The 19,748-nt window shown below is 38.7% G+C and overlaps 1 protein-coding gene across 2 annotated transcripts in view; it reads right to left on the bottom strand.

Annotated features, from left to right (window-relative positions):
• The window catches only part of PKN2 (protein kinase N2), a 194,808-nt gene extending 178,654 nt beyond the window's left edge, over positions 1-16,154 (bottom strand). For both annotated transcript variants that reach the window (XM_049879693.1, XM_049879694.1), the window contains exon 1: positions 16,024-16,154. In XM_049879693.1, the coding sequence (XP_049735650.1) occupies positions 16,024-16,071 (48 nt within the window). In that variant the 5' untranslated portion in view covers positions 16,072-16,154. The remainder of the gene's footprint in view (positions 1-16,023) is intronic.
• Positions 16,155-19,748: the final 3,594 nt, after the last annotated feature.

The following is a 19,748-nucleotide window of genomic DNA, read 5'->3' as shown; positions in this document are numbered from 1 at the left end:
CAAGTGTGATGATGCACAGAAAAATCTCAGGAGACATCAATATTAAAGAAAGAATACAGTAAAAATAGGAAAGTTGTGAATGTATCTTTAGGTAAACGAGAAGCAGTAGGGAGAAGGAAAGCCTCATTCTGCAAAGGATGCATGATATTCCAAAGAAAGGAGAAGTCCAGGAAAGTATAGCCTTAGTAAGGTGGAACAACTTTTCCTTCAACACTGGTAAAAAGAGAAAAAAGAATGACTAAACTCCAAGTAAGCATAAAATAAAAAGAAAAGCTGAGGAAACTCACATTGTCGAATACCACGTACTCACTTATAGAAAGTAACTAGGTGAGTAATTTGCTGAGAACAAAGGAGCAAGGGTAGGTTGGATTTAGGGAAAACACAGGTTTGACTCAACGACTATTGGGCATATGACAGGGAGCCAAGAGGTAAACCAAGAATCATCTCTTATTGATCCAAGGATTCAAGGGATGAAAGAAAACAGAAGAACCACAAACTGCTACTCTAAGGGGAAAATCAACCAATGATCTAAAATTAAATGAACTCCGTAGCCTTTCAGCCAATTCCAACTCATAGCGACTCCAGAGAACAGAGTAGAACTGCCCTATAGGGTTTGCAAGGAGTGGCTGGTGGATTCAAACTGCTGACCTTTTGGTTAGTAAGAGAGCTACTAACCACTGCGCCACCAGGGACTAATGATCTAAAAAAAAAAATGATCTAGGTAAGCATAAATTCACAGTTCATTATATAACCCAGATGATGTAAACTTAACTTATACCTTGTCAAAATTATTCAAGCAAGGGTCTTCAGAAATGTTTCTCTCCTAAAAGCTAAAAAAATGTTGCAATACCGAATTTATATTATAAAAATATTTGATATACATTTCAAAATAATATTTTATATATTAAAAAATGATAAGTCAGACTTTTACTCTATTTCAAAAATTTAACTTCAGATGGATTGAGGACTTAAATATAAAAAATAAAACTTCAAAACTGTTAGCAGAAAATATCTTTTAGACTCAGGGTAGGAAAGAATTCTTACACAAGGTACAAAAAGCAATTGTGATAACAGAAAAGACCAACAAACTTGACTTCATTAAAATTAAGAATTGTTTTCATCAGTGTTCTACATTCTAGTTTGGTGAGTAGCATCTGGGGTCTTAAAAGCCTGTGAGTGGCCATCTAGGATGCTCCACTGGTCTCAACCCTTTAGGAACAAGGAAGAATGCAGAAAACTACAGATACAAGGGAAAGATTAGTCCAAAGGACTAATGAACCACATCTACCACGGCCTCCACCAGACTGAGTCCAGTAAAACTAGATGGTGCCGGCTACCAGCACTAAGTGTTCTGATAGGGATCACAACAGATAGTCCCAGGCAGAGCTGGAGAAAAATGAAGGACATAATTCTAACTCAAAAAGACCAGGCTTGCTGGCCTGACAGACCTGGAGAAACTCTGAGAGCACGGATGCTGGACACCCTTTTAGCTCAGTAATGAAGTCACTCCTGAGGTGCACCCTTCAGCCAAAGATTGGACAGGACCATAAAACAAGGCTAAAGAGGCGGAGCCAAGATGGCAGAATAGACAGAGGCGAGCCCTCTTACAACAAAGACCGGAAAAAACAAGTGAAATGAGTATATTTATGATAAGCTAGGAGCCCTGAACATCAAAGGCAAACTTAGAAAAAGAATGGAGCAGCAGGGGGAGGAAGAGAATGTTCAAAAGCTGAGAGTTACCGGACCTCAATTGCCAGAAGCCCTCAGGCACCATTCCCGGGAGTAGCAGCGGCGGGCTCCTACTAGCGTTCGGCTGCAGTTTCATCATGGAGAAGCAGCCAGCCACACAGCCTACTCACACCTCTGGAACCAGAGAATAATGGCACTTTTGGCAAAAGCTGAGTACTTGCGTATATATTACTGCACCCCCTGCCCCCAAGCCGGCATTAGCGGCTGTTATTTCCCTGGGCCTGAGATGGGCCCTGTTCAGCACCTAGAGCCATCCTCCTGGCCTTAGAGAAGGAATAAATTCTCAATTGGAGGAAAAGATCATTTGCCAGCTCCACTAACAGGGGGAACTCAGGACAGAAGCGCCTCCTGTCCAGGCATAAATGGTCTATGGGCTTTGAATACCCTTCCCTCATGCATGGACCTGTGTGAGCACATTTCAGGAGAACAGGCCCCTGTTGGCAGACTACAACTGTTTCAGCTACGTAGTGGAGAGGCGGATGTTTGATGCCGCTCTGCCTATTAAACAGGGTCCTCACCTACCCACATCAGGGGCCTAAGGACTGGTGGCTCCACTCAGGTCACCAAGCCACCCACAACAGGGATCCAAGAATAACTCGTATCTCCCAGTCCTTACAACCAAATCACTGGGTGCCCATGGTCCATCTGCAAAACCCACCCACCTGTATGCTCTAGAGAAGGACATGCTTTCCTCAGAGACATATGGAGGACGATTCTCAGCCCCCTGCTTTGCTCAGAGTGTGACCCCCTGCTGCAACCAGATACAGGTACCTACACCAATCACCCCTGCCCCTCTAAGATGGTAGGACATGGCCAGTACCACACACTTGATGATCAGCTACTTGGACAACTGAGCTGAATTCATACAAGAAAAGTGAATGGACTCCTAGACTAATATACCTGACAACAGCTCTAGCCATCTCGGGACAAGACGTCAGACCTCCAAGGTGAAAATAATCAAGCTAACTCACTCAAGCAACCCATTTGGGCATACCAAAACAAAACAAAGCAAGAATCTATGACACAGTAGGCAAACATGAAATAGAATAATACAACAACTTATAGATGGCTCGAAGACAACAGTCAATATCAAGTCACATAAAGAAACAGACCATGACTGCCTGAACAAGTTCTTGGAAAAAAAAAAAAAAAGAATCAACGGATCTTCTAGGTGAAAGTGCCTTCCTGGAATTACTGGATGCAGAATACAAAAGATTCATATATAGAACCTTTCAAGACATCAGGAAGGACATCAAGCAATACGCAGAATAAGCCAAGGAACACACAGATAAAAGAGTTGAAGAAATTAAAAAGGTTATTCAGGAATATAATGAAAAATTTAATAACCTGGAAAAATCCATAGACAGACAGCAATCAGAAACTCAGAAGATTAACAACAAAATTACAGAATTAGACAACTCAGTAGAAGGTCAGAGGAGCAGAACTGAGCAAGTGAAAGGCAGAATTTCTGAACTTGAAGATAAAGCACTTGGCACCAATATATTTGAAGAAAAATCAGTTAAAGAATTCGAAAAAATGAAGACACCTTAAGAATCATGTGGGACTCTATCAAGAGAGATAACGTACGAGTGACTGGAGTACCAGAACAGAGAGAGATAACAGAAAATACAGAGAGAAATGCTGAAGATTTGTTGGCAGAAAACGTCCCTGATAGCATGAAAGATGAGAAGGTATCTATCCAAGATGCTCATCAAACTCCACATAAGGTATATTTTAAAAGAAAGTCACCAAGACATGTTATGATCAAACTTGCCAAAACCAAAGACAGAAAATTTTAAGAGCCGCTAGGTATAAATGAAAAGTCACCTACAAAGGAGAGTCAATAAGAATAAACTTGGATTACTCGGCAGAAGCCATGCCGGCAAGAAGGCAATGGGATATCTTATATAAAGCACTGATGGAAAAAAACACGCCAGCCAAGAATCATATATCCCACAAAACTCTCTCTCAAATATGAAGGTGAAATTAGGTCACTTCCAGATAAACAGAAGTTTGGGGAATTCATAAAAACAAAACAAAACTACAACAAATAATACAGGGAATTCTTAGGTTAGAAAATCAATCATCTCAGCTATCAACCCAAGACTAGAACATTGGACAGAGCAACCAGAAGTCAACCCAGACAGGAAAATCACAAAAACAAATGAAAATAAAAAAAGTTCAAAATATGGAAGAGCAACATCATCATGTAAAAGAAAACAACATTAAAACAACAAAGAGGGACTAAGAAATGCAGTCATAGATCTTTCATATGGAGAGGAAGACAAGGTGATACAAAGAAAAAAAGTTAGCTTAAAATTTAGAAAAATAGGGGTAAATAATAAGGTAACCACAAAGGAGACAAACTATCCTACTCATCCAAATAAAATACAAGAAAAAAACAGAGTCAGCAGAAACAAAATCAACAACAACAAATATAAGGAAAAAGACAACGTATAAAGATAAAATACTCAGCACAAAAAATTAAGGGGGAAGAAGAAGCTGTCAACAACACACACAAAAAAGACATCAAAATGATAGCACTAAATTCATACCTATCCATAATTATGCTCAATGTAAATGGACTAAATGTACCAATAAAGAGATTGAGAGTGGCAAAATGGGTAAAAAACATAATCTGTCTATATGCTGCCTACAAGAGACACACCTTAGAGACACAAAACAAACTAAAAAAACTCAAAGGATGGAAAAAACTATATCAATCAATCAAAAAAGAGCAGGAGTGGCAATATTAATTTCTGACAAAATAGACTTTAAAGTTAAATCCACCACAAAGGATAAGGAAGGACACTATATAATGATTAAAGGGATGTTACAACCATATTAAATATTTATGCACCCAAAGACAGGGCTGCAAGATACATAAAACGAAACCTAACAGCATTGAAAAGTGAGATAGAAAGATCCACAATAATAGTAGGAGACTGTTACACACCACGTTCGGTGAAGGACAGGACATCGAGAAAGAAGCTCAATAAAGACTAGGAAGATCTAGATGCCACAGTCAACAAACTTGAACTCATAGACATATACAGAACACTCTACCCAAGAGCAGGCAAGTATACTTTCTTTTCTAGTGCATGAAACATTCTCTAGAATAGACCACATATTAGGTCATAAAGCAAGCCTAAGCAGAATCCAAAACGTCGACATATTGCAAAGCATCTTCACTAACCATAAGGCCATAAAAGTAGAAATCAGTAATAAAAACCAGGGAAAAGAAATCAAACACTTGGAAACTAAACAATACCCTGCTCACAAATGACTGGGTTATACAAGACATGAAGGATGGAATAAAGAAATTCACAGAATCCAATGAGAATGAAAACACTTCCTATCAGAACCTTTGGGACACACCAAAAGCAGTGCTCAGAGGTCAATTTATATCAATAAATGCACACATACAAAAATAAAAAAATTAGAAAGGGCTAAATCAAAGAATTATCCCTACAACTTGAACAAACAGAAAGAGAGCAACAAAAGAAATCCTCAGGCACCAGAAAAAAGCAAATAATAAAAATTAGAGCAGAATTAAATGAAATAGAGAACAGAAAAACAACTGAAAGAATTAACAAGGCCAAAAGCTGGTTTTTTGAAAAAATTAACAAAATGAATAAGCCATTGGCCAAACTGACAAAAGAAAAACAGGGGAGGAAGCAAATAACATGAATAAGAAATGAGATGGGTGATATTACAACAGACCCAACTGAAATTAAAAGAATCATATCAGATTACTATGAAAAACTGTATTCTAACAAATTTGAAAACCTAGAAATGGATGAATTCCTAGAAACACACTACCTAAACTAACACAAACAGAGATAGAACAACTAAACAGACCCATAATAAAAGAGATTGAAAAGGTAATAAAAAAAAACACCCCCACCCACCCCCCAAAAAAGCCCTGGCCCACATGGCTTCACTGCAGAGTTTCACCAAACTCTCAGAGAAGAGTTAACACCACTATAGGTATTTCAGAGCATAGAAAAGGACGGTATACTCCCTAACTCATTCTGTGAAGCCACCATATCCCTGATACCAAAACCAGGTAAAGACACCACAAAAAAAGAAAATTATAGACCTATATCCCTCATGAACATAGATGCAAAAAATCCTCAACAAAATTCTAGCCAATTGAATTCAACAACATATCAAAAAAATAATTCACCATGACCAAGTGGGATTCATACCAGGTATGCAGGGATGGTTCAACATTAGGAAAAAAATTAATGTAATCCATCATATAAATAAAATAAAAGACAAGAATCACATGATTTTATCAATTGATGCAGAAAAGGCATTTGACAAAGTTCAACACCCATTCACGAAAAAAACTCTCAGCAAAATAGGAACAGAAGGAAAATTCCTCAACATAATAAAGGGCATTTATACAACGCCAATAGCCAACACCATCCTAAACGGAGAGAGTCTGAAAGCATTCCCCTTGAGATCGGGAACCAGAAAAGGATACCCTTTTTATCTCCACTCTTACTCAACATTGTGCTGCAGGTCCTAGCCAGAGCAATTAGGTGAGATAAAGAAATAAAGGGCATCCAGATCGGCAAGGAAGAAGTAAAAGTATCTCTGTTTGCAGATGACATGATCTTATCCACAGAAAACGCTAAGGAACCCTCAAGAGAACTACTGAAACTAATAGAAGAGTTCAGCAGAGTATCAGGATACAAGACAAACATACAAAAATCAGCTGGATTCCTCTATACCAACAAAAAGAACATCGAAGAGGAAATCACCAAATCAATACCATTTACAGTAGCCCCCAAGAAAATAAAATACTTAGGAATAAATCTTACCAGAGATGTAAAAGACTTAGGCAAAGAACACTACAAAACACTTCCGCAAGAAATCAAAAGAGGGCCTACATAAATGGAAAGACATACCTTACTCATGGATAGGAAGACTTAACATTTTAAAAATGTCTATTCTACCAAAAGCAATCTACAGATTTAATGCAATTGCAATCCAAATTCCAATGACATTCTTTAATGAGATGGAGAAACAAACCACCAACTTCATATGGAAGTGAAAGAGGCCCCGGATAAGCAAAACCAAACCAACTGGCATCAATTCGATTCTGAATCATAGCAACCCTATAGGACAGAGTAGAACTGCCCCATAGAGTTTCCAAGAAGCACTTGGCGGATTCGAACTGCCAACCTCTTGGTTAGCAGTCATAGCACTTATCCACTACGCCACCAGGGTCTCCCGGATAAGTAAAGCATTACTGAAAAAAAGAACAAAGTGGGAGGCCTCGCTCTACCTGATTTTAGAACCTATTTTACCGCCACGGTAGTCAAAACAGCCTGGTACTGGTACAACAACAGATACATAGAACAATGGAACAGAATTCAGAATCCAGACATAAATCCATCCATATATGAGCAGCTGATATTTGACAAAGGCTCCAAACCAGTTAAATGAGGAAAAGACAGTCTTTTTAACAAATGGTGCTGGCATAACTTGATAGCCATCCGCAAAAAAATGAAACAAAACCCATACCTAACACCATGCAGAAAAACGAACTCAAAATGGATCAAAGACCTAAATATAAAATCTAAAACGATAAAGATCATGGAAGAAAAAATAGGGATATTAGCCCTATAAGATGTATTAGGGATGTAGCCCTAATACATGGCATAAACAGTATATAAAACTTTACTAACAATGCAGAACTAGATAACTGGGAGCTTCTAAAAATCCAACACCTATGCTCATGCAAAGACTTCACGAAAAGAGTAAAAAGGCGACCTGCAGACTGGGAAAAAGTTTTTAGCTATGACATTCGGATCAGTGACTGATCTCTAAAATCTACGTGATACCGGAAAAACTCAACTACAAAAAGACAACCCAATTTAAAAATGTGTAAAATATATGAAGAGAGATTTCACTAAAGAAGACATGCAGGTAGCTAACAGGTACATGAGGAAATGCTTACAATCATTAGCCATTACAGACATGCAAATCAAAACTACAATGAGATTCCATCTCACCCCAACGAGGCTGGCATTAATCCAAAAACACAAAATAATAAATGTTGAAGAGGTTGTGGAGAGAATGGAACACTTATATACCGCTGGTGGGAATGTAAAATGGTACAACCACTTTGGAAATCGATTTGGCACATCCTTAAAAAGCTAGAAATAGAACCACTACCACAGGATTCAGCAATCCCACTCCTTGGAATATACCCTAGAGAAATAAGAGCCTTTACACAAACAGATATACGCACACCCATGTTCACTGCAGTACTGTTTACAATAGTAAAAAGATGGAAGCAACCAAGGTGCCTATCAATGGATGAATGGATAAATGAATTATGGTGTATTCACACAATAGAATACTACACATCGATAAAGAACAGTGATGAATCTGCGAAACATTTTATAACATGGAGGAACCTGGAAGGCATTATACTGAGTGAAGTTAGTCAGTTGCAAAAGGACAAATATTGTATAAGACCACTATTATAAGAACTTGAGAACGGGTTTAAACAGAGAAGAAAATATTCTTTGATGGTTACAAGAGGGGAGAGGGATGGAGGGAGAGAAAGGGGTATTCACTAATTAGACAGTAGATATGAACTACTTTAGGTGACGGGAAAGACAATCCACAATACAGGAGAGGTCAGCACAACTGGACTTAAATAAAAGTAAAGAAGTTTCCTGAATATACTGAATACTTCTAAGACCAGCGTAACAGGGTCCGGGGTTTGGGGACCATGGTTTCAGGGGACATCTAAATCAACTGGCATAACAAAATCTATTAAGAAAACATTCTGCATCCCACTTTGGAGAGTGGCGCCCGGGGTTTTAAACGCTACCAAGTGGCCATCTAAGATGCATCAATTGTTCTCAACCCACCTGACCAAAGGAGAATGAGGAACACCAAGGACACAAGGTAATTATGAGCCCAAGAGACAGAAAGGGGCACATGAAGCAGAGACTACATCAGCCTGAGACCAGAAGAACTCGATGGTGCCTGGCTACAACTGATGACTGCCCTGACAGGGAATAAAACAGAGAACCCTGCAAGAGCAGGACAGCAGGAGGATGCAGACCCCAAATTCTCATAAGAAGACCAGACTTAATGGTCTGACTGAGACCACAATTACCCTGGTGGTCATGGCCCCCAGACCTTCTGTTAGTCCACAACAGGAAGTACTCCCAAAGGCAACTCTTCAGACAGGGATTAGACTGCACAATGGGACAGAAAAAGATGCTGGTGGAGAATGAGCTTCTTTGATCAAGTAGACACTTGAGACAACGTTGGCATCTATCTGGAGGGGAGATGAGGGCAGAGGGGGTCAGAAGCTGACGGAATGGACATGAAAAGAGAGAGTGGGGGGAAGGAGCGGGCTGTCGACTGGGGGAGAGCAATTAGGCATATATAGCAAGGTATATAAATTTTTGTACAAGAGACTGACTTGATTGGTAATCTTTCACTTAAAGCACAATAAAAACTAAAAAAAAAACACAAGACTAAAGGGGCACACCAACCCCTGGGCAAGGACTAGAAGGCAGGAGGGGACAGGAAAGCTATTAATCGGGAACCCAAGGGTGAGAAGGGAGAGTGTTGACATGTCGTGGGGTTGTTAACTGATGTCATGAAACAGTATGTGTACTGTTTAATGAAAAACTAGTTTCATCTAAATTACAGTTAAAAACCAAGAAATGTTTTCATCAAATGATAGCTTAGTGATGACAAAAACTACATTTAGGATTTCAGGTTTGTAAAAACCAGCAAACTGTGCAAGAGAGAAGTAATACCTGTTTTAGATCTAATATTAAATCTGATCAACACTAGCACTTTGTTGACAAGCTACACAAATAACTGACTCACACAATCCTGTACTGGGAATAGAATAATCTTCAAACTAAGAATAATACATCTTTATAATACAATAAATCATCATTTAGCTTCTAATCTAAGGTATTTATTATTATGAAGTATGCTACTTCCAGGGCTTCTTGTTCTTCACTTTTTATAGACAGTATTTAAGGGCATAATGTTAAACAAATTTAAATTTTACTAGATTGTAAAATATAAATGTGATAATAGGGCTAGTTTCAATTTTTTTAATTAAAATTAAGAAAATCTAGATATATATCAAGATAAAATGCTATTTCTGCTTTTGTAAGGTATTTCTCATTAGTATGTTTTTCTCATTCAAAATTTTAAAGCTTTTAACTAGCTTTCAACTTTGCTGTCAATTTTAACTCTGCTGTACATTAAAACTTAATCATATTAAATGTCATGTGGTTCTGTCATACTCTAGTCATCGGTTTCTGAAATAACAGAATACAAATTTGACAACTGTTCAGTACAGCACATTTTACTAGCAAATGATGCAGAATTAACTGTTCTAATCAAGTATCATAAATGCTTATGGAAGTAACACTTTAAGTTATAGTTATCGTCCCAAACTACTACTCTACTCTTTGCATCTGTTTAAAAGTAGACATAGATGAATGGCATGAAAATTTACCTTCGTCAAGGTTGAGGAGCAAAAAGAAAATCCAAGGAATCAGATGCTAAACCCTGGAGTGAACAGACAATGCCTAGGAGCTGCTCCTACCTCCCCCTATTTCAACACTGACCACATGTGAGAGGTGGGAGTTTTAGGAGACAACTACACATCTGCTATACTAATAAGAGATAATAGCAAAACATGATTCACTTTAGAACCATCACTTTGTAACACTAGTTTTTTCACAGAGACTTTGACCTAGGTAGTCAATAAATAGTTGGAAAATAATTTAATGATGTGGCTCTACTCAATAAAGTACATTTATGTCCCACAAATTATAATCATTTCAGTATTCTGTAAGAGCAGCAATCACCAAATCTATGCTGAATAACCACACTCTATCAATATATTGTTCAGGAGTTGTTGCTATGTACCTATTACTAAACCCATGTTGTCCTCTTTACTTTTTTTTAACTGTCTCTTAAAGCACTGTCTCAAAATCAAAATATTTTGAGATTAAAAAAAAGTCAATAAAGCTAGTTAGCTCTACTCATCTAGAACCAGTGACAAAGAAATTTTATTCTATAGCTATTTCTACCTTAAATCTCTCTGAACCTCATTTTTCTTCAAAATTCTAATAAATAAAATGGGATAAAAAGAAGGAAAAGATGAAATGGACTCAAACACCAAGTATCCCATAAGTTGGGCAGGTCTGTCAGTTATTTTTGAGTGATGCTCTATACATTGCTACACTCAAGGATATGCTCTTATTTGAAGAAGAAATGAAATAATCAAATGTCTGAATAGATGGGCATACTTGGTGAAGCAAATCTTATCACAATTTATCTGAAAAGCTGATATAAATAATATTCTCAAGATTTTATTAACTATAATCAGCTTTTCTTTTGTGCTTTTCTGCATTTTCCCAATTTTCTATAATGAATGTGTATTACATTTATAATCTGGAGAAAAAAAAACTGTAATAAAATCTCTTACTCACCATGCCTACCTTTTTATATTCCCCCCAACCCACCCATCATCAAAATCTTAATCCTCCTGTTATGGATTGAATTGTGTCCCCCCAAAATGTATGTCAACTTGGCTAGTCTATGATTTCCAGTATTGTGTTGCTGTCCTCCATTTTGTGATCTGGTGTAATTATCCTATGTGTTGTAAATTCTACCATCTATGATGTTAATGAGGCAAGACACCATCTACTGGATTAGGTTGTAACCTCAGTCAACTTCTTTTGAGAAATAAAAGAGAAGCAATCAGAGAGGACAGAGGGCCCTCATTACCGCCAAGAAAGAAAAGCCAGGAATGGAGTGTGTCTTTTGGACCCAGGGTCCCTGCACTGAGAAGCTCCTAGCTCAGGGGAAGATTGATGACAAGGACCTTCCCCCAGAGCCAACAGAGAAAGAAAGCCTTCCCCTGGAGCTGGCGCTCTGAATTCAGACTTCTAGCCTCATAAACTGTGAGAGAATAAATTTGTTTGTTAAAGCCATCCACCTGTGGTATTTCTGTTATAGCAGCAAACTAAGACACCTCCCAGCTCTAGTTCTTTCACTGAGATCTTCTTTCTAGTATCACCAAAAAGTTAGACATTACCTCCTAATTTCCCATCAAAATGAGTAAAATATATAAGAGGTGTAACATAACCACTACAGAAATCTCTTCCGTGCTTTTCCAGGGAATATTTAGGGAGAAGGAATTAAAAACGTCAATTAAAGAAAAATAAGTCATTTTTATGTCAATGATTATAATAAACTTCTCTTAAAACAGTCAATAGAAATCACTCATCCTAGGTAACAAATGGAGTCTTCTTATCAATGCACTGAGCAACTACTAAGTGCCAAACACATTGCTAGGTTGGACATGACCATAAAATTTTAAATCAAAGGTCATCTTACAGAAAAATGCTAAATCTTTTGACAAGTTCTTGGCAAACATGACACCCTTCACTAGAAACAGTAACTGTCAAATAAAGAAAGTCTGCAAGAAAGTTATTTGTACTGTTATTCTTTGTAGAAAACTATATACCTTATTCCCAGTAATAAAGCACTACTATATTATAGACTACCAAATAAAATGTGGAAATCTTTTTTTCTGTTACAGAGAGATCTAACAAATAATACAAAGTTTGTATTACCATCAACTCTGTTTAATTATATTTTTAGTCACTTTTTATAAAGTTTACACAATTATAACATTGAAATGGAAAACATTTATGAGTCCACAGAACTGTGGCAGTTTAAAAGAATTGTGAAGAATATACAGACCTGGGTTCAAACTCAGACTTACAGTGTGACCATAAGCAATTTCTTTAACATTCTGAACTTAAGTTTCCTGATCTGTCAAATGGAATTAATAACATCCACCTAATTGGATTGTTGTGAAGATCAATAAGGTATATAAGTACTTGGTACAGTGTCTGATATGTAGCAATTAATCAACAAATGTTATTTGTACTCTCTTCTAGTTACCTGAAAGTGAAAACCACATGATGTCATCTTTCTATTCTCCAGTATAGCTGTTGTAGATACTCAATAAATGTTTGTTGAAATTAATCCCTATAATTCAAGGCCAACTACTTCACATCTTCCATTTGAGCAACTCACCTCTGCCTAAGTAAATTCTACTGGGAATGAAATTTAAAGATTTCCAGTCTAACACCTTATTAGGCATTTTGATGAAGATGATGAATTTCCAATATTCAACATCATAACCTTATCAGTATGCTTCTCAGTATTTGGTTCAGCATTCTACAAAATTACTATTTTAGCTTACATTTTCATTTTGAGATCTTTTATAGTTTTCATTAATTCAGTTTCCTTGGAAATAAACTTTAGTTTCTTTGGCCTCGTAAAGGCATCTCACTAAGTTTTCTACTACACTTCATATAAACAATAAAGAGAATATTACAGATTAGCTATGAGATAATGACTAGAAATTGCCAATTGAGTTTTTATTTTTAAACGATCTATGTTTACCATGGTAAATATTCTTCCTTAAACTCTGAAACCTCTAATCAATGTTTGTATGCACTTTATTAGTGTTTTCTTGTTGGATAAGTTTCCTAAATTACTAGCATGTATTAGAAACATTATTAGAAAATTATAGTAACTAACAAGGCAAAGTACTGCAGTTTCAGATTTCCTTAGTTTAGAAACATTATTAGAAAATTACAGTAACTAACAAGGCAAAGTACTGCAGTTTCAGATTTTCTTAGTTTTGTCTTTCTACAATTAAAGGTTATTAATAAGCCAATTCCATCTCAGCAGTAAAATATTTCAAATTCTGCAGTATGGTTCTTAAAACAAAATTTGAAAAATAAAACATTTTGCATATACAATGTTTCTACGTAAGTATCAATTGCATTAAAATTTGGTTGTAATATGTAAGTTCGAGATTGAGACAAGTATATTCCTGAGACAAGATATGACAAAGTAATCATTTTGAACTATTAAACACATTTTAAAACATACCACATAGCCTATTTAAATACTTAAGATATGTATAGTAAAAGTATTATTACACATTTCAATCTAAATGAATTCAAACAATTTAGAAGCTTTTAAAATAATTCTTAAAAAAAGTTTAATAACTATTGGTTATGCTACACTAGTTCCATGAACTAAATAATAAAATGAACAGATAGGCATACCTGGTGAAGAATTTTATAACCATTTATTAAGGATCTGATATAAATAATATTCTCAAGATTTTAATAAATATGATAAACTCAAATACAATAACTTTTATTAGAACTGGGAGTCACATAAAGCAAGAAAAATGCAACGCATAAAGTAACACATAAGAACTATTATTTTTCAGGAGGAAGTTATAATTAAGTTTACATAAAAGTCTAACTTTAGATGAGGTGTTCCCCTCCCTGGGTCCCATTTTAAAATCTTCATGTTTAAATATTTTATTTTTCCAATTTGCTTCCTTGTTATTGCCAAAATTGACCTTATTAAAAGACCCTAAATGTTATACTTTAATACTCAACATATTTTCAATCCCAGTTTCTAAATGAGTCTTTCATGCCAACTTTCTAAAAATATAAATAAGGATGCCAAATACTTTACAGTTTTAAAGCTACTCTACTCAAATGAAAAATGTTCCTGTCATTTTAATGTTTTTTTTTTTTTTTCTCAGTCAGAACCAAAAAATATATTTTTCATGTTTCAAGACTAGGCAATGTAAAGTATTTTCAATATGCCTTAAACCACCCTCATTTTAAAAGCTTTTGTATATTAATAAAACAAAAAATAAATTTCATTTAGCAAATATAGCATGCTGTAATATCTACTCATAAGAGACTAATATCAATTAAAATACTATATAGCAACATTTTCCGTGATATAAAATCCAGCTTTGCATTTCATAAGGGTTTCAAATTTGCAAGAGTGCATCTGTGTACCTTGAACTCTCTATTTTTGTGGAGTAAATACCAAGAATTATAGCAATGCCTCCTAGCTTCCATCTGACTGCACAATAAACCAAACTTATGTACGAATCTATCAAAAAATACATTTAAAATCAAGAAATTCAGAAGCAGTTTCTTCTTAATTTAGACATCATCAAGAATCAACCCTTCAGTTTCTAGATTCAGTCCTTTCGAAAAAAAATTAACAGCCCAGCCCACCAAAAGAAATGAGTAAGGATGTTAATTTCTTTTTCCCCTTATCTGTTAATTCCTATCTCCAATCTTGGAGTACCTAAAAGATGACTACCTTAGAACAAACCAAAATAAGTATTAAAAAAACAAAAAAAAAGCATGACGTCTTAATTCAGATGTATCTCTGGGACACTCCAAAGTCACGAAAAATAAACCCGCCAGGGTGACTTGGGTGCCCTTGTACAACACACAAATCTAAAAACAAAAATCGTGCCTACATCAAACATTTAGCTAGAAACGGGAAAGAGTAATATTGCTACTCGACGTGGATGTAACTAATTCAGGGACCTGTTTTGTTCTCATCTTGTGCAGGCATGTGGTGCCTAATGTTTCCCTCAGTTGACTGCTTTCTAATTTGTAAACAACTTCTGTAGCTCTTTCTCTGGTGTTCAAACGGGAGGGAAAATGAACGTCTGAAAAGCATCAGCATCTGAGCTTCCGGCTCAGAGCAGAGGGAGTCGTGAAAGGGATCATATATCACTTGGTTTAAAAAAGAAAAAAAAAAAAGTCCTTAAATTAGAAGAAAGACAGTCACCTGAAGAGGGTCGATGAAGTGAAGCAAGCTTTTGGCGAGATTTGTTTTTAGAAAACGTTCTGGGGGCTGGAAGTTATGGGGGCGCTCTTTGTGCGGAGTCTGAGGGGAAGGGGAGGGACGAGAAAACAGCTCGGGAATCATTCAAAGGAGTTTAAGGAGCTCTGCACTGGGGGGAAAGGCGGGGCCCGGCCTGGCCAGGCGGAGCGAGGGGGCAGCCAGGGCGTTCGCGGGCGACTCTGACATCGAGGGAGGGGGCGGTGAGCTGGCCGCTTCGGGGACGGGGTGAGAGCACACTCGGGCTGCAGGCACCCGGCAGAAATGGGGTTCCCTCTGGTAGGTAGAATGAAATTAAAGCGGCGATAGGCCGGGGCTCCGGCAGGGGAAACGGGTTCGGCTCCCAAAGGAAGCGGCTCCCGAGTGACATCCCCGAGTTTCCGCACTTAGCGGGCCAGGGGCGCGGCGGCCGCACAGCTTCCCTCAGCCCCCGACTCCGCGCCAGACCTTCTCCCTCTCTCCTCCGGCGGCGCCTCCCACCCGGGCCGCGGCCCTTACCTGCAGCTCCGTAAGCAGAATCTCCCCCCGCTCGGGGTTGGACGCCATTGCGTTCTGCTCTGGACTCCGCACCTGGACGCGGTCGTCGCCGGCTAAGGGAGAAGGCGGGACGGGAGCCGGGCGGGGGTGGGGGGGAGGGTGAGGAGCGGGGAGAGAAAGAAAATAATAAAAAAAAAAACAACTAGGAATTCATGGAGGCGCAGCCTCTGCGAGAGGCGCGGATTATTGCTCCCCGTTCATCGGAGAGCAGTGGGGAGCGAGGGCACTCGTAGCGGGCTCCCCCTCGCTGCCCGTCTGCCGCCGCAGCCCGCGTCGGACTCGGCTACGCTCAATCGCTCCCTCTGGGCGACGCCAGGAGCCGCCTCGAGCCTCTCCGTGCGGGGCGCTGCGGCCGCGGCTGCAGCTCCTCCTGTCGCACCATTTGGCTGTCACCGCGTCGCAAAAGCGGCCTCACTTGGCGGCTGCCGGGACACGTGACGGCCGCGGCCACCGCCTCTGGCCGGGCGGGGGAATGGGGGCGGCCGGGACCCCGAGAGCGGGAGAGGCGAGAAGGGTGGGGCGACACTCCCCACCCGGCTCCGCAGCGGGGGCAGCCATTGGACCCTACCGGGGTGAAAATGAGGGGAAAGGATTGAGGTCGGGTCTCCGGGGAGGCGGGAAGAGGAAGAAAACACGCCACGCCCACTTTCCTGCTGTGTTAACGGCCCCACGATGAACGCTAGGACTCAGGAGACTGACTGACTACCTGCTCTCTTTTTGCAATGTTACTTTTCTTTCTCTTGCCAAAGTTTGGGCCTAACTTAGACGGGCCCCTGTCTAGTCTCCACAATCCAAAGGGCTTAGGGGCTCAAACCTAATAAATTATCTGCCTCCCATCATCCCAAACTATGAATCTTCGCCTGTTGCTCCTCCCAACTCCCAGCACGCTTTCCAGACCAGTAAGGTGCACAGCTGTCTAAACTGGAGTGTAGTCTGTACCTTTCCAGAAATGTAAGCGGTTCGCGATCACCTGGTAACTTTTAATGCACAGTCTTTAAGATAATCTTTTCCTCTAGCACTGAATTCCTATGGTTTGCGCTGGAGAACTCTACTGAGCTCAGAATTAAATTAGCTGGCTTCTTGAATTGTTTTAATTGAGTTTGGGAATGGAAGGTTTGTGAAGAAGCGGGTGGGATCAGTCCCGTGAAGGGAAAAGCGCCAACTTTCCTTGATGTAGTAACAGCCAAGCTAACAGACTACTTAGTAACATACAGCAAAACAGTGTAAGTTTAGATTTGAAAAATGACACTGTAGTATTCAGGAATACAAATAAAATCTTTAACAGGTCGGTTTTGTTTTCTCCGAACTGTGAATGAGTATTCTCGGCAACCACCTAACCTTTATTTGAAGCCGATGTACTTTGCCTTTGTTAAAAGCTATTTGGAGAAGGTGGTAAAGTATTTTGGTAGATAGCTACACGAAAAAGGGCGTTAGTGGTATACTTAAGATTATGTACTTGTATCCCATGTAAATTTTGGGCGATGCTCCGACTCCTGTTTATGGTTTTGTCTCTTTAAGCCTCATGCATTAATTCAGCATTTATTTATTGAAGGTCTAGAGTTTTATGATCAAATATTCGGAACTCCAACTTATAATACATGTGATAAGTAACTTTTCTGCTGTGTGCTTCAAAAGTCTTACAAGTATTTACTGTGATGTTTAATGAATTGCCTTTTTTTAGAATGATAATTAAAATACATGAAATAGCACTTGGAAAAGCCAGGATATAACTATACTCTGTGGTGGTAACTAAGAGCTGGGCGGTTTTCTAGACCCTGAAGTTGCAATCATGATTAAGAGAGAGTCCTTGCCCAGAAGTAACTGGGGAGTCCTTTGGGGAAGTAGACTTGTGCCCAAACAACTGTAAAGCAATTTTAAATGGTAGGCAAAAGTGTTAGGGGACTACCACATGCAGATATATTTTGCTTATTTTTATCCTGCCTAAGTCCATGGGTGGTTCAAATGGTTTGACCTTGGCTATTAATGGAAAGGTTAGAGGTTGGGATCCACCCAGTGGCACCACAGAAGAAAGGCCTGGAAATGTCCTTCCAATCTACTGTAAGATTACAGCCATTGTAAATTCTGTGGAATGCAGTTCTATTCTGACACATGTCAGATTGCCATAAATCGGAATTATTATTATTATTTTTGGTTTTACTCCAGAAGGGATCTCAGATGGCTGACATACTCATCCCCATTGCCATCAAGTCGATTCCAATGCTTAGCAACCCTCTAATAGGTGCTTAAAAATGGCGAGATTAAGAATTAGGAGTCAATGAGAATTCTTGCTAAAAATAAATTTAGATATAAGAGAAAAAATATTCACCTTTCAACAAGATGGAATTAGTGTCTAGTCTAGCTGTTTTATTTATTTTTTATTGTGCTTTAAGTGAAAGTTTACAATTCAAGTTAGTTTCTCATACAAAAATTTATACACACATTGTTGTATGACCCTAGTTGCCCTCCCTTTAATGTGACAGTACACCCTTTCCACCCCAGATTTCCCATGTCCATGCAACCAGCTCCTGTCCCTTTTCCTTCTCAACTCACCTCTGGACGGGAGCTGCCCATTTAGTCTCATGTATCTATTTAAGCTAAGAAGCGCTCTCTCCATGAGTATCATTTTATGTTTTATACTCCAGTCTAATCTTTGAAGAGTTGGCATCAGGAATTGTTTCAGTTCTGGGCTAACAGAGAGTCTGGGGGCTGTGTTTTCCGGGGTCCCTCCAATCTCAGTCAGACTATTAAAAAAAAAAAAAAAAGTCTGGTCTTTTTACATGAATTTGAGTTCTGTACCCCCCTTTTTTTCTGCTCTGTCAGGGACTTTCAGTTGTGTTCCCTGTCAGGGCAGTCATTGGTGGTAGCCAGGTACCATCTAGTTTTTCTGGTCTCATGCTGATGGAGTCTCTGGTTTAACTGGCCCTTTCTGTCTCCTGGGCTAATATTTTCCTTGTGTTTTTGGTGTTCTTCATTCTCCTTTGCTCCAGGTGGGTTGGGACCAATCGATGTACTTTAGCCGCTCGCTAGCTTTTAAGACCCCAAATGCCACTCACCAAAGTGGGATATGGAACATTTTCTTAATAAACTTTGTTATGCTATTTGACCAAGATGTCCCCTGAAACCATGATTCTCAGACCTCCGCTCCTGCTACTCAGTCCTTAGAAGTGTTTGGTTTATTCACGAAATTTCTTAGCTTTTGGTTCAGTCCAGTTGTGCTGACTTCCCCTGTATTGTGCTGTCTTTCCCTTCACCGAAGATAATTCTTATCTACTAGAGAGAGTTTTTTTACTCTCTAGTTAGTGAACTCCCCTCTCCCTTCCTCCCCACCCTTGTAACCATCAAAGAATGTTTACTTCTGTGTTTAAACCATTTCTTGATTTCTTGCAATACTGGTTTCATACAACATTTATCCTTTTGCAGCTGACTAATTTCACTCAGCATAATGCCTTCCGGATTCATCCATGTTATGAGGTGTTTTGCAGATTCATCACTGTTCTTTATTGTTGCATAGTATTCCATTGTGTGAATATACATAATTTGTTTATCCATTCATCTGTTGATGGGCATCTTATTGTTTCCATCTTTTTGCTATTGTGAACAGTGCTGCAGGGAACATGGGTTTGAATATATCTATTTGTGTGATGGCTCTTACTTCCCTAAGATATATTCCAAGGTGTGGGATTGCT

The sequence above is a fragment of the Elephas maximus genome, chromosome 3 (genome assembly GCF_024166365.1).
Source record: "Elephas maximus indicus isolate mEleMax1 chromosome 3, mEleMax1 primary haplotype, whole genome shotgun sequence".
Classification (NCBI taxonomy): domain Eukaryota; kingdom Metazoa; phylum Chordata; class Mammalia; order Proboscidea; family Elephantidae; genus Elephas; species Elephas maximus.
The sequence above is the reverse complement of the archived record's forward strand: the minus strand, read 5'-3'. Positions and strand labels throughout refer to the sequence as shown.